The sequence below is a fragment of the Hyperolius riggenbachi genome, chromosome 5, assembly GCF_040937935.1.
Source record: "Hyperolius riggenbachi isolate aHypRig1 chromosome 5, aHypRig1.pri, whole genome shotgun sequence".
NCBI lineage: Eukaryota > Metazoa > Chordata > Amphibia > Anura > Hyperoliidae > Hyperolius > Hyperolius riggenbachi.
This window is the reverse complement of record NC_090650.1, coordinates 141,183,632-141,207,166: the sequence shown is the minus strand read 5'-3', so window position 1 is coordinate 141,207,166 and position 23,535 is coordinate 141,183,632. Positions and strand designations below refer to the sequence as shown.

Here is a 23,535-nt window from a genome sequence, read left to right as displayed (position 1 = left end):
GGGCTAAAGGAAAATGGCGGCTGCTGCCGTTCGCGTTTGCAGACATTTTCTTGTAGCCTTGCACTAACTACAGGCAGAGGCAGATCATAGAGGACGGAGCCACAGTGGGAGTGCGTGGCTCAGGGAGGATGAGAAGGGGCAGAGTGGTGACTATGGAGGGGGGAGTTAGAAGTTCACACCCTTTACACATAAGGGTGTGACTTCTTCCTGTGGCCAGCATTTTGTGATTGTGAGGGAGCAAAGGCATCTGTGCACTTGGCGGCAGCAGCAGCATATCGTCCCTGTACCACCTTCTGTCCCTTATTGTGCCAGTAGCAGCTGCATATTGTCCCTTGTTGTGCCAGCAGTAGCATATTGTTCCTTATTGTGCCAGCAGCAGTAGCATATTGTCCCTTGGCAACGGCATATTGTCTCTGTACCACCTTCTGTCCCTTATTGTACCAGCAGCAGCAGCATGTTTTTCCTTGTTGTGCCAGCAGCATATTGTCCCTTGGCAGCAGCATATTGTCCCTGTACCACCTTATGTCCCTTATTGTGCCAGTAGCAGCTGCATATTGTCCCTTGTTGTGCCAGCAGTAGCATATTGTTCCTTATTGTGCCAGCAGCAGTAGCATATTGTCACTTGGCAGCAGCATATTGTCCCTCTACCACCTTCTCTCTTATTGTGCCAGTAGCAGCTGCATATTGTCCCTTGGCAGCAGCATATGGTCCCTGTACCACCTTCTGTCCCTCATTGTACCAGCAGCAGCATAGTTTCCCTGTACCACCTTCTGTCCCTTATTGTGCCAGCAGCAGCATATTGTCCATTGGTAGCAGCATAGTGTCCCTGAGCAGTAGATTGTTACTGAGCCCCTTATTGTGCCTGCAGCATCAGCAGATTGTTACTGAACCCCTCTTTTCTCTTTTCTATCATACGTGATGTCATGTATATCTGACTGTTTGGTGTGATGTGACGTGTCACGGATATTTGAATGTTTGGCGTGATGTGTCACCACCTGGAAAAGGTTGGGAACCACTGTCTTAGACCAACCAGCTGGAAAAAAAAATATTAAATAGATTAAGAAAAGGAAGTTTTTAAGTACCGTATATACTCTCATTTAAGCCGACCTGTGTATAAGCCAAAGGGACCCACTTTTCCCGCAGAAACCAGGAAAAGTGATTGACTCATGCATAAGCCCCCTCCACAGTAGCCAGATGTTCCCCCAATACAAGTCAGCCCCCCTACCCATAGCCAGATGTGCCCCAAGGATGATACAGCTGTGTCTCAAGAAGCCACTAGATGGCATCATAGATATGAGACACAGCGATTGCCACACAGGAAGAATTCCCGATCATTACACTGACACCTTGCTTGCATGCTCCGCTCCACAAGCCATGGGACACAGGTAGTTTTGAGCAGCACACCATGTTGTAGGGGATGAAGGGCACGGATACAGCAGGGCGCAAGCTGGTAAGAGCAGGAGCACTAGTGCACAATCCTTATGCTTCTCTGCCATGAACAAAACCTGCGCCACCATCTGTTTTGCTCCACTGACTCACATATAAGCCGAGGGGGTAGCTTTTCAGCACATTTTTTATGCTGAAAAATTAGGCTTATACGTGAGTATATACAGTATTCAAATGTACAATAGGTGGTAAGGTTTTTTTTTTTTTTTTTTTTATATCTCCTTCAACTTAATACTGGACAGTTGATAAGGCAAGGGAAATGGCGGTCATGACATTGCAATGTTAAAGTGACGGCACACTCCAGTGGTACTAATGGTTGATAAGGGCTCTCCTAGGTAACCACTAGCATCTTTGTTAATTTTGGGCACTTTTTATGCAGATTGTAAATGGTAAATTGTAAATGCTGCTGTATTTGGTCCATTTACAGGATGCATACATTTGCAAAAAATCTGTATCAATTGTTAACATCTCCGCCACCATCGAGTCAATCCTCTGCTCTTCCATCCTGGTCTGGTATGCTGGCGCCACTGCCAGCGACAAGCTCAAACTACAGAGGGTCATCAGGTCGGCGGAGAGGATCATCGGGTGCCCCCTCCACTCACTTGCACTACTTCACAACAAGAGACTTAAATCCAGGGCATTGAGGATTGCCAATGACCCCTCGCACCCAGGCCACCGTTACTTCAGTTTGCTCCCTCTGGGCCGAAGACTTCGGGCCATCCCCACAAAGACTGCGAGACATAGGAACTCCTTTTTCCCATCGGCTGTCAGCCACTTGAACTCACTCCACATACTTCCATCTGTGCAAGACCAAACAAGCGGGGGGGCAGGCTGCGCCACTCCCGTTCGGTCAACTGAAGCAACAACCTCATAAGGCCAACAAGGCTAACCGCTGGTCAGCTCAAGGCCACAAATGAACTGTGATGTATGTGATGGATGTATGTAATTTTTCTGACGCAAATTGTATGCAAATGTAATGCAATCTATCTCTGCTGCTATGCACTCTTCTCTGTCTTCTTCCTGAGCTATATGTATGTGCCAAAAATAATTCCGGGCATGATTGCTCATGCTTGGCGAAATAAATGATTCTGATTCTGATTCTCATTGCCACTCTAGCAGCCACTGGTCTTTACCACAGTGTCCCACAAGGGTTAATGGTCTGCTACCCCTATTGAGCAGCTCACTGCTTTCCTGCAAGTTTCTACCAGGTAGTTAGCATGGTTGTTGTCCCATTACTTTTACCTTTGAAGAAAGGATGATCTTTGCGAAACGCCTAGTGTCCTATAATAGAATTAAAAAAAAAACGTATTCTAACCATCGGGTTCTCTTCAATTGGAGAAGCCTGTGATTATTACAGTGGCTTGCACCAAAGTGCTTTTTGTGATCAGCAGGTTGACCCCATGTATCCCTAACAGGTGTTGTCCTGGATATTTATGGCAAGCAGATCCACTGCATTACAAACCTGTTGCTCATTCTGTGGGACAATTGGCAACAACCCAAGGTCAGCTGCATTAAGCATTGGGTGATAAATTCACTGATATTTTAAACACGGGGAGCATGTTCTCTTTTCTTCCTCTAGTCCCTGTTCTACAATTGGTACCCATCATGAGAAGAATAGCATACCTGTGTCTCTGACTAGAAGACTCTTTTCTTCTGGAGAAATAGAAGTTATTTGGTCCGTAGACTTGTGTGAAAGGGGCCCACATTCTACTTACATTGTCCCACCGATGATGGCGTACAAATGACAGTGCGATGTGGAGAACACATTGATAGATCATTGTTTAGGTCAGAAGCTATGACCAGAACTGGCTAATATCCAGCAATAACTGGGGTTGCAAGCTTGGGTCAGGACTAGCAGAGAAGAGTCGGTCACAAGCCAGGGTCCCAATTGAACAGAAGAGCATGAGTGGTTAGATGCGCTAAACCAGTACATAGGGCTGCATTCTGTGGCTATGGAGGGAGGCAGAGGGGTGATGATTGGAGCACGGTGAAGCAGGCGGGGTACTGAAAAGAGCATTGTGATCAGGCATGCTCTGGTGTCGTTGGGGATACAACATGTTGGATTTTAGTATTTTTATGATGGTGACCCTTTGTTGTAAAATTATTTTTTTGTTGTTTTTTTGCCTCCTACATCAGGCATTATACCTTGCAGTTTCCTTGCTTATTCTTACACAGTGTGTTAGAACTATGATTGATTTGTTTTCTGAGTTTTCAAAGTTCTAATATTAGTTCATGAAAATGTTATATCTGTGTTTTCAATCTTTGCAGTTCACTGTGCATTTTAATATACCGCCCCACCTGTTAAGTGTGTGTGTGTGACTTTTTTCCACAGCCTCTATAATGTTCTAATCATAGTAATAATAATGCAGCATGTTAAAGAGCATCTCTTCAGATAATTTGAAGGAGGTTTCACATAGAAACAATGTGCACTCTGTTCAGTTAAGCGACAGACATTCTGTAACTGGGCATGGAAGTGGTATGACTTAGTTAGGTGGTGGTGGAGTGTGGTAATTTTAATATGTCTACGGACTTTTAAAGGACTAACATTTTGTAACTTCTTTTATGTAGGGAAATTGAAAAATGTTTCTTTACAGTAGGGCAAGTCTTTTTTTTTTATTGTGTGATGTGGACTTTTAGTTTGTGTAACATGTACAAATGAACAATACTGTATATTTATTGATCTTTGTTTTTGTTTTTTCTAGATTGTGACTTGGGTACTTGCCCCTTAAATGTTAGCCAGTTACCTTCAAGCTTACCGGTTGTTGGCTTAAATCGGACTTTTATTTGGCAGATATCAGCCTTGAAGAGCAAAGGCCTTATACTTGCCTTCACTAATCCATGGCTGCGACAGATCGATGCTTCAGAGACTTGCTCAGACCGAATATATTTCAATATCAGCACTTTCACAAGTGGCTCATCCATCAATCTTGGAACCTTTTGCAGAAACGGAGCAGTTACTCGGATAAAAGTCCTCGAGAGAGGTGTTGTTGCTTTAAGTCTGCCTTGGGATCAAACCATACAAGACCCCATATTTGCTGTTGCAAACAGGTCCTCCATCAAAAGTATGTGTATCTTTAATTCATTTTATTATGTATTTTTCCCTGACTTGTGTTTCATTGGAACTCCAACCAAGTTTTTGTTTTGTTTTTTGTTTTTTTGTTTTTGTTTTTTTTGCTTTGTGCTTCTGAGTTTTACTGTTTACTGCCCTGTTGCTGCTAGTGACCGTTAATATATTTTTACTAATGGGACACAGATGGCAATAAACTTCTTTGCAGTGGTGTAGCTAAGGAGCTGTGAGCCCCGGTGCAAGTTTTTTACATTGGGGCCCCCCAAGCACTCGATATATAACAATTAATATGGCACACCAAAACCTGCCAAGGTAATCCACAGTATTAGAGGTGCAAGAAGGGGATTGGGAACAGTTTGTTAATGATTACTACTAGTGAATATTACCACCACGGGATCAATAAACAACTAAAACTTTGGTTGAGGAAGAGCCCCATGGAGCCACTCTGGCCCAAGGGCCCAGATGCAGTCGCTACCTCTGCAACCCCTATTGCTACGCCACTGCCTCTTTGCTTAGTAGTGTGGGGAAGGCCTACAATCACTAAAGGGTTTTTTATTTAACTGCTGTTTGCTTGTCTATGGTTCTTTTTCTTACATATAACAAAGGATTAAACTGTCCAATGGGAATGCAAAATTACAAAATTGTTTTCCTTTTCTGGATGGCTGGATAGTGTAATGGTTAAGGGCTCTGCCTCTGATGTAGGAGTCCTGGGTTCAAATCCTGGCTCTTCCTACTCAGTAAGCCAGCACCTATTCAGAAAGGAGTTCATTGGGCAAGACTCCCTAACACTGCTACTGCCTACTGAGTGCGCTCTAGTGGCTGCCTCGCAAGCGCTTTGAGTCCGACAGGAGAAAGGCGCTATACAAAAAAAAGGAAAGGAAAAAGGAATTTTCTATCCAAAGCTAAAATTTTGACTGGTATTCTAATCTCATTTTCTGCTGAGAAGCTCGATATCTGGTAGGATACACAGTGCGATTTGTAATGACTAATCGTAGAATCTCTTTTAAAATAATGGAATATTAACCTTTTGTAGACCTAAGTTTTTTCTGACTTCCCCATTTATTTGCACACGGGTGCTTCTTTTTACTGGGCATGTGCTATTCAGAACTCGTGCATACCTAGTTCACAAGGATTCCTGCATGGTCATGGGCACTTCCTTGGTTAGGATTTGACTAAAGAACCAATTGATTATTAAAAAGGCCAAGCACAGGAAACTGGAGGGAGCCTGAAGACCGTAAGCAGCATAAAGACTTTTAGATGTTCTTTTACATTTAATTTTGGTTCAGGTTTACTTTGTTTTTCTTTTTGCCTTTGCTTTGCCTTTGTGTTGGGGTTCACACAGTCAACAACATCAGCATAATTTGTACTTTTCTCCCAAAGGACTGAAATCGCAGTTCAGGTTACTGTAGCAAGTTCAGTTATGTAGTTAGTCACTTGGCACTGTCGAAGGGAGCTTCAGCAATAACGGTTAGCTTCCTCCTTGTGTCAGCTTGTTGCCATCTGTCTGATGTTTGACTTCTCCTTTTGAAGGCCAGAAGAACAGGGACGGTCCCAGTTTTCCACCCATTTACTAAAAAGGTTTGGGCTAAGTGGGGGCATGCGAACACATTGATTACATAACACATCTAGTTTCCTCTACCTTTTTGGCTTTTTAAAGGCCTGAACTATGGTTTTTGGCTTCATTCTTACCAGAGGCTAACAGAGTAGTACAAAATGCAAATATGATTTACTCAAGCATTACTTTTGCATCTATGTGGATGTATGGTATTTCTGCTCTGTTAGAAAGAGCAGTGCAGTTTAGCTGCAGCTTGCTAGCTAATGGTTTGGCTAACCATTGTTTAAGACAGCAGCACCCTATTATGAGTGTTTATCTCAATAATACCTTGATGCATATATATTTTTTTTTTAGGACTACTTTGTGTTTTTATGTAAATATTTGCAATCATGGATAAAGATCTTTTTAAAGGACAGAAAGCAAAGAGTTGTAGACAATGGATCATATTCAAAATGGGTGGGTTAACAGTGGGGTCGAACAGGGTTTGATACTGGGTGCTCATCCTCTTTATCTTATCTTGTCCGAACTTGCCATAGATTTCTTTCCAAGCAATAAGCTTCTGTTCATCTCATGGCTGCAGTCAGCATCTGCAGAGATCTTTGATCCTAGAAAGAATAAATCTGTTACTTCTACTTTTTCCACATCTCTTTGCAGATGGTTCATTGCAGCAGATGACATACACGATGGCTCCTGGCCAGTGAGGGGAGATGTCAGCTCTCATATGACGGCTTAATCTCCCCAATCGGGTGCGCACGATCGCATCGGGAGCGGAAACAGCGGGTGGCGTAAATCCTAGCTATATTGTGTAGTGCAACCCAAGACTAGCAGATCATTGCAGAGATTTCAGATTAAATACGATCCCTGGAGTAGGTCCTGGCAGCCCACTCCAGTTCTTTTTTGCCAGAAAACCATTTGAACAAAAGCAACCAGAGTTATGTTGATATGGCATCCAAAGATGAGTCCCCCAGGTCTGAAGTTGCCCAACAAGCTACTAGGGAAGAGCAGAAAACAAGTTCAAGAAGAAGAAGGGCTGATTGATTGAATGATGCTGATGGATTAAAGCCAAGAGGACATCCAAATGCTGAAGTGCTCAGAAATATCAAACGTTCAGTCCGATGCTGCAAAAGTCAATTTATTATTTAACTCACAGTTGCCTGGTGCACCAGGCGGACTAGGCGGTAGCCTGGCGCACTGCCATCACAGGCTTTCTCGCCTGGAGTGACAAAATGGCTAGAGGCACCCCTGACTACAGTGATCTATGAATCAAGTAAAGTTGGATGTGATCAAAGATGAAATTACAAGGTTAAGCGTTAACATCCTGGGAATTGGTGAACTGGGTCCAGTACTCTTTCATTTATTTATTAATAAATTAGTAGTAGATAATTAGTAGATATTTATTAATAACACAGATTAAGTATGGTGTCTGGAGATGTGGTGTCTGACTTCTATATGCACTGAGCATATATTCTTTTATTTTGCAATTGGAGATCTGATTATCTGTGTTGTAAATGTGCAGAAATTGGCTGAGCAAGGGAAGAACTGTAACTTAAGTCTGTATGTATCTATAGGTATTTTAGTTTAAAATAAGTCAGAGCTCTCTACCATCCCATCAATGGGAACAATACCATCATTTTATCCAGTTTCTCAAAGTGTAGGCAATCTATATTAGGGCATGTTTTTATCTGTGTATGAGCTCTTCAGTTTGTGAGAATCAAAAGCTTCATTTTTGAAGTACCTGGTCAGATGCCCAGAAACTTGGCCTTCAGGGCAGACTTCCAAAGCAGGAGCAGCAGCAGCTAGTTCTGCAAGGCACACTGTTAACTCCTTCATTGGCACACCTTCAGTCTACAGGTGCAAAAAATTTTTTTATAAATTCTTTTTATTGAATTTTATTAACATGACAAGTTAACCAAACATTGACTCACTCACAGGTGAGTCCACACACAAAAAAAAGACTCATAGTACAACACATGGTACAAAACTAGAAACAATCCACCACCCAATGGCCACCCCTTCTATCCTCTCCCCCATCTACCACCAAGATAGATATACTCATTGTGCTGATTTGTTAAATACACTAATAGTCAGGGTATTAATATACATACAAGCACAAAATTTGAATCTATATTTTTTATTTTTAGCTGCAGTAGGCTTGTTTGGCAATAAAATGTTTACTACGCTATAATAAGAGAAGGTGTGTTTAGAACTGTGCTTGATTTTGCTATTGCAAGGAGTTTTGCTATTTAGTAGACTGGGGTATCCTACAAAGCTGCTATATAGTTCATACATTGGTTTCTCAGTGCCTTGCTACAGTGTGCACCTCTTGTAATTGCATAATATGTTTTCCTGCTTAGTAGGTTAGGGAGTGGTTGCTTTTTATGATCTAGTGTTGTTTATGTTGATGCTGCCTCTTGGATGACACACACCTCATTCTTGGTAAGTACAGAAAGGTTTATATAGGTGTACATTGTTGGTAATGTCTAAAAATAATAACGGAAATGTTTCATCATTTGTGTATTGCTGTTTAGCATGATTCTAAGGCAGGGCTGCCCAATAGGTCGATCGCGATCTACCGGTAGATCGCGACTGCCTGATTGGTAGATCGCGGCCTTATGGCCGCGTCCCATTGAATTGTGCGGCCAGCAGCTCTAGAACGCGGGCTATTGGCCGCGTCCTGTCAGATTCTGCTGCTGGCCGCTGATCTCGCGGGGAGAGAGGCACAGCTGAGAGGCCAGGGGCGGCTCTGCTATGACGCATTGTCATGGCTGGGGGCGTGGCGCTGGAGACAAAAGTTCCTCCTGAGCACACGCAGCCCGCCGGAGCCTCCCTCAGCCGCCGAAATGGCTTATCTGCCCTGCAGGCAGCTGCGACTGAGGGGGTGAAGACCAGGAGGCCACCACTGGAGCTGAAGGGAGGTAAGTTGCGTGCGTAACCTATACAAAGGGCACATATACCTGGCTAACCTATACAAAGGGCACATATACCTGGCTAACCTATTCTAAGGGCACCTATACCTGGCTAACCTATTCTAAGGGCACATGTACCTGGCTAACCTATACAAAGAGCACATATACCTGGCTAACCTATACAAAGGGCACATATACCTGGCTAACCTATTCTAAGGGCACATATACCTGGCTAACCTATACAAAGGGCACATATACCTGGCTAACCTATACAAAGGGCACATATACCTGGCTAACCTATACAAAGGGCACATATACCTGGCTAACCTATACAAAGGGCACTTATACCTGGCTAACCTATTCTAAGGGCACTTATACCTGGCTAACCTATTCTAAGGGCACATATACCTGGCTAACCTATTCTAAGGGCACATATACCTGGCTAACCTATTCTAAGGGCACATATACCTGGCTAACCTATTCTAAGGGCACATATACCTGGCTAACCTATACAAAGGGCACATACCTGGCTAACCTATACAAAGGGCACATACCTGGCTAGCCTATACAAAGGGCACATACCTGGCTAGCCTATACAAAGGGCACATACCTGGCTAGCCTATACAAAGGGCACATATACCTGGCTAACCTATACAAAGGGCACATGTACCTGGCTAACCTATTCTAAGGGCACATATACCTGGCTAACCTATACAAAGGGCACATACCTGGCTAGCCTATACAAAGGGCACATACCTGGCTAGCCTATACAAAGGGCACATACCTGGCTAGCCTATACAAAGGGCACATACCTGGCTAACCTATACAAAGGGCACATACCTGGCTAGCCTATACAAAGGGCACATACCTGGCTAGCCTATACAAAGGGCACATATACCTGGCTAACCTATACAAAGGGCACATGTACCTGGCTAACCTATACAAAGGGCACATATACCTGGCTAACCTATTCTAAGGGCACATATACCTGGCTAACCTATTCTAAGGGCACATATACCTGGCTAACCTATTCTAAGGGCACATGTACCTGCCTAACCTATACAAAGGGCACATACCTGGCTAGCCTATACAAAGGGCACATATACCTGGCTAACCTATACAAAGGGCACATGTACCTGGCTAACCTATACAAAGGGCACATATACCTGGCTAACCTATTCTAAGGGCACATATACCTGGCTAACCTATTCTAAGGGCACATATACCTGGCTAACCTATTCTAAGGGCACATATACCTGCCTAACCTATACAAAGGGCACATACCTGGCTAGCCTATACAAAGGGCACATATACCTGGCTAACCTATTCTAAGGGCACTTATACCTGGCTAACCTATTCTAAGGGCACATATACCTGGCTAACCTATTCTAAGGGCACATGTACCTGGCTAGCCTATTCTAAGGGCACATATACCTGGCTAGCCTATTCTAAGGGCACATATACCTGGCTAACCAGGTATATGTGCCCTGGGGGGGCGAGAGGGGTGCGGGCGCATTTAAAATGTCAGATCTCCTGGCCTTGGCGAACTTTAAAGTAGCTCGCGGGCCGAAAAAAGTGTGGGCACCCCTGTTCTAAGGTATACAAAGTGGCCAGGATTGGTAGTCAGGTAAACAAATTTAATTTTAAATAACCATAGAGGTAATAACACTGTCCAGATGGAATTGTTTGTTACACAAAAAACCCAACATTTTATTCAAACAGAAAACTATGAAACTGTCCCATCACTTAATGTATATCTTAAATTGGAGAAAAAGGTTAACATTTACTTAGGGCTTCTTCCAACCCCCTGCTGTCTATCAGGTCCTCTGTGCCGCCATCAGAAATTTTGGGGCCCCTCACACATGATCAGACCTGGCCCCTCCTTCTTGGGCCCACCCACTGGTTGCTGTGCCCGCCCACTAGCCATCCCACCCCCATGTCCGTGCATGAAGTGTGCTGCGGCGAAAAATGTGCATGCCTCCGACACTGAAGAAAGCTACATGCACATCGATGATGCTGCAGAAAGTGGGCGTGGCCATGGCATGTTGAGGGTGGAGCCAAATACTAGCAAAATACGGGTAGTCCCCGGTTAACAAATTAGATAGGGACTTGTAGGTCCGTTCTTAACCTTTATCCATTCTTTTGTCCCCCTCTTTTCTTCCTGTGCCTCTTTTGTCCCCCCCCCACCCCACCCCCCGTCTCACCTCAGTTTGTGCCTCTTTTGTGTCCCTCTGTGTGACCTCATGTTCCCATCTCATCTCTTTTCTCCCTGTGCCTCTTTTGTCCCCCTGTGTTATCTCTTGTCCCCTTCTGTATTAGCTTGTTCCCCTACCCTAGCCAGGTATAGGTGCCCCCAGTATAGGTATCCAGGCATAGGTGGTGCCCCAGTATAGCTAGCTAGGTATAGGTGGTTCCAGCCCCAGTATAGGTAGCCAGGTATAGGTGCCCCCAGTATAGGTAGCAAGCTATAGGCACCCCAGTAGAAGTAGCCAAGTATAGGTGGTGCCCAACTATAGCTAGCCAGGTAAAGTTGGTGCCCTCAGTATAGGTAGCCAAGTATAGGTGGTGCCCCAGTATAGGTAGCCAAGTATAGGTGGTGCCCCAGTATAGGTAGCCTGTAGCCAGAAATAGGTGTTGCCCCAGTATAGATCATACTGCTCCCCACGTTCAAACGCTGATGTCACTCTTCTCTCAGTGCTGGAACGCAGTGTGCTGGTTAGTGAGCCACAGACCCACAGCCAGTACATGTGGCCTTTCGAGCACTTTGGGGGGCCCAGGGACCCCAGAAGCCTTGCGCCCCTCACTGCAGTGTCAGTTGTCCCAACTTCCCCCCCCCCCCCCCCCGGATGGCTGCCCTGGTGCTGCTATCCCCCCAAATAATGTCTGTGATTGAGTACAGTCGCAAGCTACTGCGCATGCACAGCATGGCCACACACCTCCTTGATTACACTCTTGTGAGAAATCCGTGCATAGGCAGTTGCAGATTTTAGGAACTGCACATGCCCAGACAGGAAATGGTGGTCCTCGGACCACCACCCCTCCAGTATTGGTAGCCAGATAATTTCTCCCAGTAAAGTTTGGCAGAAGATCTTTCCCCGCCAGTAAAGATTGGACAGATTTCCAGTCTCCCCACCCCCCATGCAGAGTACGCAGAGGAGGGTTGAAGTGATTCACCTCTCCAGGATCCACCAAGGACACATGTAACTTGTCTTCCTCCTAGACAGTTCTGTCTCTATAATGTCAGCGGTAGGGATGATCAAAGATATGCAAATTCTTCCGAGTGGATGCAAATTTTTATGCAAATATATGCAGCTTGAAAAATGGACCAATCAATTTAAACCTGGGTTTAAATTGATTGGTCCATTTTCAAACTGCATACATTTTGCATACTTTTAGAAGAATTTGCATCTCATTGATCATCCATAGTCAGAGGGTAAGCCACCACTGATGAGATAAACAATTGTATCTATCCTCCACAAAATTAGTGTCTGTGTTTTTTTTTTTTTGGGGGGGGGGGGGGGGGGTTGTTTTCAAGGGCTAAGAAAGTAGGCTTAATGTTATATTGTTTCATGGATGATACAGTTTTTCATGGTCTATGTCCCATAGCTAGAATATATGAGCTATTGACCGCTATCTGTCCTCTGTGCTCAGAAGCTGTTCTTTCAGGCAAGAGTTTTATAGATGTAATTCCTTATGAGTGAGGGTTACACTATATAATCCGTCTAGGTCCTTACTGGATAGAAACTGTCACTTGCACAACTTTTAACTCTTTCAGTCTTAAAAAGAAGAAAAGGAACACAACCTAGGTATTAATAGACATGTGCAGTGCCAAGCATATCTCATTCTGTCACATCACCTCGGGTACACTTTAACCAGCCTGGCGATATGGACGAGCCCAGCTCGTCCATTACCGCCGGAGGCTGCCGCTCAGGCCCTGCTGAGCCGATTCTCATCAAATAAAAAGGAGCACACGCATCTGGCACTTTGACAGCCGCGTGTGCTACCTGATCGCCGCCTCAGCGCGGCGATGTGCAGCGGCAAAAAAGAGGGTCTCCCCAGCCGCCCGAGCCCAGCGCAGCCGGACCAAACCGTTCCGGCCAGCGCTAAGGGCTGGATCGGAGGCGGCTGACTCCGCTCGTTGCCATGGCGACGAAGAAAGCCAAACAAGAAGGGCCGCTCATCGCGGCCTTTCTTGTTACTTCTGATCGCCGGAGGCGATCAGAAGTACGCATTAGGAGCGCCCTCTAGTGGGCTTTCATGCAGCCAACTTTCAGTTGGCTGCATGCGTTTTTTTTTGTTTTTTTTTTATTAAAAAAAAAACCGTCTGGTCGCCAGCCTGGCGATCTTACTAGAACGCCAGGCTGGTTAAAGCATGTTTAATGGACCATATTAGTTTATATTTCTGAGTGTTCCTAATATGTAAGACTTAATGACCACATATTGTGAAAGAACAGAAAACTTTCAAATATACACAACTGCAATTTTCAAATGTACAGATGGCCGTTAGTGTGATCCTCTGAGACGTCCTGTAGAATGAGGGCAAAGTTCAGTTTAGTGCTCAGAACGGCTGAGGCTGTTGTGCCTAAAAATGTATTTTTCCTTCATGGTACTGATTAAAGTGGACAGTCTTCAGGAATTTTGCAAAATATAGTTACTTAGGGCTTGATGCACAACAATGCGGTAAAGTTGCTGTGCGCAGGGAGCGTTTGGCAATTTTACTTTTGCTAATTCCAGGAGAGCTCTGCATGTTCACGTGCTGTGCTCCCCCAGTGTAGGCAATGGGGAAATTGCAGTGTTCTCTCTGCGCACGTCAACTTTACCACACTGTTGTGCATGAGCCCCATAGTCAGTGTGGTTGAAAAAGGACATTCATCCAAGTTCAACCAGAATATAAATGGGGTAGGTTTCTGCCATGTACCCACACATATTGCAGTTGATCCAGGGGAAGACAACCAGCTTCTACACTGCCACTATCGAGTCAGTCCTCTGCTTCTCCATCTTGGTCTGGTATGCTGGGGCCACCGCCAGTGACAAGGACAAACTTCAGAGGGTCATCAGGTCAGCGGAGAGGATCGTAGGCTGCCCCCTCCCCTCTCTTGACCTGCTACACAACAACAGACTGAAATCCAGGGTTTTGAGGATTGCAAATGATCCCTCTCACCCAGGCCACCGCTACTTCAGCCTGCTGCCATTGGGCCGGAGGCTTCGGGCCATCTCCACAAAGACCACGAGACATCGGAACTCTTTCTTCCCCTCGGCGGTCAGCCTCCTGAACTCCCTCCACATACTTCCATCAATGCAAGCGCCAACGAGCTGCGGGGCAGTATAGTGCAATGTACAGAGAAATGCATAGTGGAATGCAACAAAATATAATGCTATCTTGTGCCTACGGCTCGCTGCTATCTATGGCCTCAATTCACTAAACTTATCTCCTGTCTTTAATAACTCATCTAGAAATTTTACCATGGTGATAAGGCATGTAGTATTCAGGAAACATTTTACCTCAGGCAAGCCTAAAGTTAACTCTTCTGTCTTTAAATTAACTCTCCAATCCTTAAAATAACTCCAGAGTTAGACAGGCTGTTAATTAGCTGCATGTGAAAATAACTACAGAGGAGGTAAATTAACTACAGAGGAGGTAAATTAACTACAGAGGAGGTAACTTAACCACCTTAGCGGTATGGACGAGCTCAGCTCGTCCATTACCGCCAGAGGGTGCCGCTCAGGCCCTGCTGGGCCGATTTTGATCAAATAAAGAGCAGCACACGCAGCCGGCACTTTGCCAGCCGCGTGTGCTGCCCGATCGCCGCCGCTCTGCGGCGATCCGCCTTGAGCAGCGGCGAAAGAGGGTCCCCCCAGCCGCCTGAGCCCTGCGCAGCCGGAACAAATAGTTCCGGCCAGCGCTAAGGGCTGGATCGGAGGCGGCAGACGTCAGGACGTCGGCTGACGTCCATGACGTCACTCCGCTCGTCGCCATGGCGACGAAGTAAACAAAACACGGAAGGCCGCTCATTGCGGCCTTCCGTGTTACTTTTGGCCGCCGGAGGCGATCAGAAGAACGCCTCCAGAGCGCCATCTAGTGGGCTTTCATGCAGCCAACTTTCAGTTGGCTGCATGAAATAGTTTTTTTTTTATTTTAAAAAAACCCTCATGCAGCTGCCCTGGCGATCTTAATAGAACGCCAGGGTGGTTAAGGAATGAAGAGGTAAGATAACTCTCTCACGTGTGGAGGTAAGTTTTCTCTTGCCTTATTATCTCTAGCATGATCTTAGTGAATTGAGGCCTATGTCTTTATCTGTGTCTCTATCTTCTCTCTGAGCCTGATGTATGTACTGTGCCAAAAACAATTCCGGGCATGACCCAGTCATGCTTGGCGAAATAAAGTTTTTCTGATTTCTTTCTGACAAACTGTACAAGGTTTGGCCATTTAACCTTTTAAGAATCTTTTTCCACTAAGGAGCACAATCTCTCTTTTCCTACTACAGAGATTCGGCTGTGATTTTTGGCTGATCTATTGTACAGTGTTGTTGCAGTGCATTTGCAATTTCTGATGGGAGAAAAAAAGCGGGAAAATATTTTGAAAGGCCAGATTGCAGAAAAATTGCATAGTGGCATGATTGCTATGCTATTTTTTTCCCCTGTGCTTCTAAACTATGTATAGGAACTCAATTGCATAAAAATGCAGGACTGTGATTTGCGATGTAGTAAAATCGCATTGCAAACCCATTGCACTATTGGAAGCCTTTGCCACAGATTCCATTTGTTTTTTAAGTATGTAGCGTGTTATGATCAGAATCTGATCACAAAACTCTACTAGTTCAGAAGGGCCCTAAAGGGAAAGAATTTCTTCCCTACTTTACAGTGGAGTATTGTTCTGTGGTTGCAATCAAGTCTGAGGAAGGCTTCATGGCCGAAAGCTTACTCCTTTTCTTACTCCTTTTCTTCTAAGTCAATAAATGGTATCCTGATTCAAAACTTTTTTCCCAACTTTACGTCACAACACTGCTTGGGAGTTACCTTGTAGTATTTATAGCTGTGGGTGTTCTTCAATGCAAAGGAATCATCCAAGCCTCCTTTAACCACTTGAGGACCGTGGGCTTTACCCCCCTTAAGGACCAGGCACTTTTTTTCCATTCAGACCACTGCAGCTTTCACGGTTTATTGCTCGCTCATACAACCTACCACCTAAATGAATTTTGGCTCCTTTTCTTGTCACTAATACAGCTTTCTTTTGGTGCTATTTGATTGCTGCTGCGATTTTTACTTTTTATTATATTCATCAAAAAAGACATGAATTTTGGCAAAAAAATGTTTTTTTTTACTTTCTGTGCTGACATTTTTCAAATAAAGTAAAATTTCTGTATACATGCAGCGCGAAAAATGTGGACAAACATGTTTTTGATTAAAAAAAAACCCATTCAGCCTATATTTATTGGTTTGGGTAAAAGTTATAGCGTTTACAAACTATGGTGCAAAAAGTGAATTTTCCCATTTTCCAGCATCTCTGCCTTTTCTGACCACCTGACATGTTTCATGAGTGGCTAGAATTCCAGGATAGTATAAATACCCCCCAAATGACCCCATTTTGGAAAGAAGACATCCCAAAGTATTCACTGAGAGGCATAGTGAGTTCATAGAAAATATTATTTTTTGTCACAAGTAAGCGGAAAATGACACTTTGTGACAAAAAAAAAAAAAAAGTTTCCATTTCTTCTAACTTGCGACAAAAAAAAAAATGAAATCTGCCACGGACTCACTATGCTCCTCTCTGAATACCTTGAAGTGTCTACTTTTCAAAATGGGGTCATTTGTGGGGTGTGTTTACTGTCCTGACATTTTGGGAGGTGCTAAATTGTAAGCACCCCTGTAAAGCCTAAAGGTGCTCATTGGACTTTGGGCCCCTTAGCGCAGTTAGGGTGCAAAAAAGTGCCACACGTGGTATCGCCGTACTCAGGAGAAGTAGTATAATGTGTTTTGGGGTGTATTTTTACACATACTTATGCTGGGTGGGAGAAATCTCTCTGTAAATGGACAATTGTGTGTAAAAAAAAAAAAAAAAAAAAAAATCAATTTACAGAGAGATTTCTCCCACTCAGCATGGGTATGTGTAAAAATACACCCCAAAACACATTATACTACTTCTCCTGAGTACGGCGATACCACATGTGTGGCACTTTTTTGCACCCTAACTGCGCTAAGGGGCCCAAAGTCCAATGAGTACCTTTAGGATCTCACAGGTCATTTTTGTTTCAAGACTACTCCTCGCGGTTTAGGGCCCCTAAAATGCCAGGGCAGTATAGGAACCCCACTAATGACCCCATTTTAGAAAGAAGACACCCCAAGGTATTCCGTTAGGAGTATGGCGAGTTCATAGAAGATTTTATTTTTTGTCGCAAGTTAGCGGAAATTGATTTTAATTGTTTTTTTTTCACAAAGTGTCATTTTCCGCTAATTTGTGACAAAAAATAAAATCTTCTATGAACTCACCATACTCCTAACGGAATACCTTTGGGTGTCTTCTTTCTAGAATGGGCTCATTTGTGGGGTACCTATACTGCCCTGGCATTTTAGGGGCCCTAAACCGTGAGGAGTAGTCTTGAAACCAAATGTCTCAAAATGACCTGTGAAATCCCAAAGGTACTCATTGGACTTTGGGCCCCTTAGTGCACTTGGGGTGTAAAAAAGTGCCACACATGTGGTACCGCCGTACTCAAGAGAAGTAGTATAATGTGTTTTGGGGTGTATTTTTACACATACCCATGCTGGGTGGGAGAAATGTCTCTATAAATGACAATTGTTTGTTGTTTTTTTTTACACACAATTGTCCATTTACAGAGAGATTTCTCCCACTCAGCATGGGTATGTGTAAAAATACACCCCAAAACACATTATACTACTTCTCCTGAGTACGGCGGTACCACATATGTGACACTTTTTTGCAGCCTAGGTGCGCTAAGGGGCCCAACGTCCTATTCACAGGTCATTTTGAGGCATTTGTTTTCTAGACTACTCCTCACGGTTTAGGGCCCCTAAAATGCCAGGGCAGTATAGGAACCCCACAAGTGACCCCATTTTAGAAAGAAGACACCCGAAGGTATTCCGTTAGGTGTATGGCGAGTTCATAGAAGATTTTATTTTTTTGTCACGTTAGTGAAAAATGACACTTTGTGGAAAAAAAACAATAAAAATCAATTTCCGCTAACTTTTGACAAAAAATAAAATCTTCTATGAACTTGTCATACACCTAACAGAATACCTTGGGGTGTCTTTTTTTTTTTTCTAAAATGGGGTCACTTGTGGGGTTCCTATACCGCCCTGGCATTTTACGGGCCCAAAACCGTGAGTAGTCTGGAAACCAAATGTCTCAAAATGACTGTTCAGGGGTATAAGCATCTGCAAATTTTGATGACAGGTGGTCTATGAGGGGGCGAATTTTGTGGAACCGGTCATAAGCAGGGTGGCCTTTTAGATGACAGGTTGTATTGGGCCTGATCTGATAGATAGGAGTGCTAGGGGGGGAGACAGGAGGTGATTGATGAGTGTCTCAGGGGGTGGTTAGAGGGGAAAATAGATGCAATCAATGCACTGGGGAGGTGATCGGAAGGGGGTCTGAGGGGGATCTGAGTGTTTGGCCGAGTGATCAGGAGCCCACACGGTGCAAATTAGGGCCTGATCTGATGGGTAGGTGTGCTAGGGCATGACAGGAGGTGATTGATGGGGTGTCTCAAGGTGTGATTAGAGGGGGGAATAGATGCAAGCAGTGCACTGGCGAGGTGATCAGGGCTGGGGTCTGAGGGCGTTCTGAGGATGTGGGCGGGTGATTGAGTTCCCTAGGGGCAGATAGGGGGTCTAATCTGATAGGTAGCAGTGACAGGGGGTGATTGATGGGTAATTAGTGGGTGTTTAGGGTAGAGAACCGATGTAAACACTGCACTTGGGAGGTGATCGGACGTCGGATCTGCGGGCGATCTATTGGTGTGGGTGGGTGATCAGATTGCCGGCAAGGGGCAGGTTAGGGGCTGATTGGTGGGTGGCAGTGACAGGGGGTGATTGATGGGTGGCAGTGACAGGGGGTGATTGATGGGTGAATGACAGGTGATCAGTGGGTTATTACAGGGAAGAACAGATGTAAATATTGCACTGGCGAATTGATAAGGGGGGGTCTGAGGGCAATCTAAGCGTGTAGGCGGGTGATTGGGTGCCCGCAAGGGGCAGATTAGGGTCTGATCTGATGGGTAACAGTGACAGGTGGTGATAGGGGGTGATTGATGGGTGATTGATGGGTGATTGATGGGTAATTAGTGGGTGTTTAGGGTGCACTTGGGAGGTGATCTGACATCGGATCTGCGGGCGATCTATTGGTGTGGGTGGGTGATCAGATTGCCCGCAAGGGGCAGGTTAGGGGCTGATTGATGGGTGGCAGTGACAGGGGGTGATTGATGGGTGATTGACAGGTGATTGATAGGTGATTGACAGGTGATCAGGGGGATAGATGCATACAGTACACAGGGGGGGGGGGGTCTGGGGAGAATATTTAGGGGTGGGGGGTGATCAGGAGGGAGCAGGGGGCAGTTTAGGGACTAAAAAAAAAAAAATAGCGTTGACAGATAGTAACAGGAAGTGATTGATGGGTGATTAGGGGGGTGATTGGGTACAAACAGTGGTGGGGGGGGGGTTCTGAGGGGTGCTGTGGGCGATCAGGGGGCAGGGGGGGGGAAATCAGTGTGCTTGGGTGCAGACTAGGGTGGCTGCAGCCTGCCCTGGTGGTCCCTCAGACACTGGGACCACCAGGGCAGGAGGCAGCCTGTATAATACACTTTGTATACATTACAAAGTGTATTATACACTTTGTATGCGGCGATCCGGGTGCTAGTAACCCGCCGGCGCTTCCGAACGGCCGGCGGGTTACAGCGTGAGGTGGGCGGAGCCAGTCCCCGGCGGCCGATCGCGTCACGAATGACGCGATCGCGTCGCCCATGCCCCTACAAGGACTGCCGCCTCTGTGCATGCGGCAGTCCTTGCGGGGTCCACTTCCCGGCCGCCTCTGTGCGTTGGGCGGTCGGGAAGTGGTTAAAGAGGAAATCCAGTGAAAATAATGTAATAAAAAAGTGCTTCATTTTTACAATAATTATGTATAAAGGATTTAGTCAGTGTTTGCCCATTGTAAAATCTTTTAAATCCCTGATTTACGATCTGACATTTATCACATGGTGACATTTTTACTGCTGGCAGGTGATGTAGCTGCTGCTTGCTTTTTTGGCAGTTGGAAACAGCTGTAAACAGCTATTTCCTACAATGCAACAAGGTTCACAGACAGGAAACTGCCAGGAGTACCATGGTCCTCAGTTTCTTGTGGGAGGGGTTTCACCACAATATCAGCCATACAGAGCCCCCTGATGATCCGTTTGTAAAAAGGAATACATTTCTCATGTAAAAGGGGGCATCAGCTACTGATTGGGATGAAGGTCAATTCTCAGTCACGGTTTCTCTTTAAAGGTAGATATAGATTTTGCCACAACTACTTCCTGTGGTAAAATTTTACACATTTTAACTACTCTTAGAGTAAAAGAACCCTTTCCTGAATAGATGGCAAAACCTTTTTTTTCCTCCATGCCTAGATCATGTCCCCTTGACCTGTGCACAAGTCTAGGGACAAAAAGCTTAAAGATTACCTCTGGTCCAAAAAAGTTCTATGGAAATAGTTATGTAGTCCATGCACTGTGTACAGTTAGACGAACATACAAACTTAACATCAGGTGTCTGTTTTAGAAACTACAATATACCAATTTATATCGGTAGTAGCACCTCTATTTTCTCCTCATGCCAATGCCTTGCAAGTACACCCTCAGCATTGTGTCCTCCCCTTCAGCCTTGCGCCCTCCCTGTAGTGCAAATATGCCTGTGAAATGCCTCTATAGAGATTATGGGATGGACTGATGACATTTATAAGGGCTATTTACACATGCCCAACCGATGTTGCCCTTCGGGGATTGCCTTGGGCAACACTGCTGGGCTGCACACACGCATGTCAGCTGTGTAGCGAACTAAGCAATGTGTTGCTATGTGGGGGTGGGGGGTCCATGGAGGGACAAAGAGCGGTGATGTCATGCGGGTGAGATGTGCGGATTGTTTGCTGTGTCGGTATTGGGGTTGTCTGGTGCCTTACACATGCCTTACACATACCTGATTGTCAGCTGAGGCTGTTATTGGCCCCTCGGCCTACTTAAATCAGGCATGTGTACGAAGCTTTAGAGTCGGGCTTGTTTTAGTACAGCACTTGGGGAAGAAGTGAAAAACCAGCAGAGTGATTATAAAGATAAGAAATCTGAGACTGCATGCTATAATTTTTTTCTCAGATGTCTGCCTGCCTGGATCAGAATACATTTCACAGTGGGTGTGTGCTGGGAGTAGGACATGGGGGGGGTGGAGTCATGACATCAATATCCCAGTATGCTTTGCGCCAATGGTTAGGGAAGGAAAAAATTGCCAGGGCCCGCTTTCATGGGGCAGGGGGGGGGGGGGATGGTGTTCAAGACCACATGTAGAATCAGTGGCGTGCCTAGGGAATTTGACACCCAGTGCTGAATATTTGCAGACACCGTTCCCCCCCCCCCCCCCCCCCCTTTCCCCAAACAACCAATTTTTTTTTTTTATGGAAAGTTTGACGGGTTGGGGCGCTGAGCGTGTCTCTGCAAATTTTGGGGGATTTTGGGAGAAAAGAATTCTTCAGGATGTGGACGGAGCTAACCATTGTGAAACTCTTTACTGTATGAAGTGCTGCAGAAGATGAAAGTGCTATATAAATACACAATAACATGGTAGGACATTAGAATATGACTATGGAAAAATTAGATTGTAAGCTTCTCTGAGGACAGTTAGAAAAGGGGGGAATACAAAAGAGGTAGAGGAATAAAGAGGTAGAGGCACAAGACAGAGAGCCTGGTGGGAGAGAAGAAATGGCAGGAAGGACTCTCACCAGGACTGCAGACATCAACAGTGCTGTTAAGCAGGGACATGCTGTTAAAAGAAGCCACTGAAATCTGGAAAGGGTCATGGGGAAGACAACAGGGTGGGAGGGGAGCTGGAAAAAGAGCTAGGATTACCTGCAATCAAGCTAATCTAAATTGCCTGTAGCTTTCTTCTCTGCTCACTACAGAAGTCTGCTGCTGCAGAAGCCAGTGATTCAGGTGCTGACAGCTGACTGCCCTGTATTATTGATTAATTACTCTGATCAGGTTAAATAATCAATAGTCTAGGGCACACTGGTATTACAGCAGCCAGTGAACATGGCTACTAATGACCGGCAACTTCTGAAGCACTAAACACATCCTGCCACCTCTCCCTACCAATGTCCCAGCTGCAGCACAACAATCATTCTTTCTACTTACCCTGCTGCTCTGCATATTCACCCACTGCAGGCTGCAGAGTGTGGAGACACATTGCCCATGGGACAGGAAGAGGGAGGGGTGCTACATCTAGTGCAGGAAGTAGTGCAGTTCCCTGGACTGCCCGCTGCTATTTTCCTGGATGTTGCCCAAACTATGAAAAAAGGTCCCAGGTGGAAGAACACAGTGACTTGGCACCACAGTGGCAGTATTAGCCATGGCTACACCCGGTTCTGTGAGCACCTGCAGCCTTATGGGTAGGTATGGAATACAGACCCTGGGGGTGATAATTGTGTGATTTTAATATATCCTGGCATCTTATTAGGTTTAACCAGGGTCGTTCTGACCCGCCGGGGTACCGGTAATTTTCCTGGGGGGCCCCACCCCTACATCTCCGGTGGGCCCCGCCCAGTGCTGCCCGCACAGGTGTTTGACAATACTGAGCTGCTGCTGATTAGCAGTAGAAGAACCAGTGCACCACTTACCCCTCCTCCTGCTTCCTCCCCTTGATGTCTCTTCGGCTGCATGTTAGCGTTCTGCAGCTGCTGTGGCGCAAAAACTTGACTAGAGGAGTGAGGAGCAGTGGAGCGAGCCGAGCACCGGGAACTGTACCAGGAGGACAGAGGAAGATCAGAGACACAGCCAGACCCGGATACAGAGAACAGCTAGATACCTTGCAAGCTGTATATGGAGGTGGGAGCAGAGACACAGCCAGACTGAGGGACACTGAGCCAGAGAGGGAGGAGGTGATATACTCTGGCCTCTCTCCCTGTGCACCTCTGACTACTCTCCTTGCGTCCCCCCTGTGCCCACCTTGCTTGCGTCCCCCCTGTGCCCACCTTGCTTGCGTCCCCCCTGTGCCCACCTTGCTTGCGTCCCCCCTGTGCCCACCTTGCTTGCGTCCCCCCTGTGCCCACCTTGCTTGCGTCCCCCCTGTGCCCACCTTGCTTGCGTCCCCCCTGTGCCCACCTTGCTTGCGTCCCCCCTGTGCCCACCTTCCTTGCGTCCCCCTGTGCCCACCTTCCTTGCGTCCCCCTGTGCCCACCTTCCTTGCGTCCCCCCTGTGCCCACCTTCCATGCGTCCCCCACTGTGCCCACCTTCCATGTGTCCCCCACTGTGCCCACCTTCCATGTGTCTCCCCTGTGCCCACCTTCCATGTGTCTCCCCTGTGCCCA

At 45.8% G+C, this 23,535-nt stretch overlaps 2 protein-coding genes across 2 annotated transcripts in view; both read left to right on the top strand.

Annotated features, from left to right (window-relative positions):
- The window catches only part of ZDHHC3 (zinc finger DHHC-type palmitoyltransferase 3), a 321,718-nt gene that overhangs the window by 24,461 nt on the left and 273,722 nt on the right, over positions 1-23,535 (top strand). The window lies entirely within an intron of this gene.
- The window catches only part of CDCP1 (CUB domain containing protein 1), a 71,718-nt gene that overhangs the window by 12,041 nt on the left and 36,142 nt on the right, over positions 1-23,535 (top strand). The window contains exon 2 of the mRNA XM_068238283.1: positions 4,149-4,508. Within this exon, the coding sequence (XP_068094384.1) occupies positions 4,149-4,508 (360 nt within the window). The remainder of the gene's footprint in view (positions 1-4,148; positions 4,509-23,535) is intronic.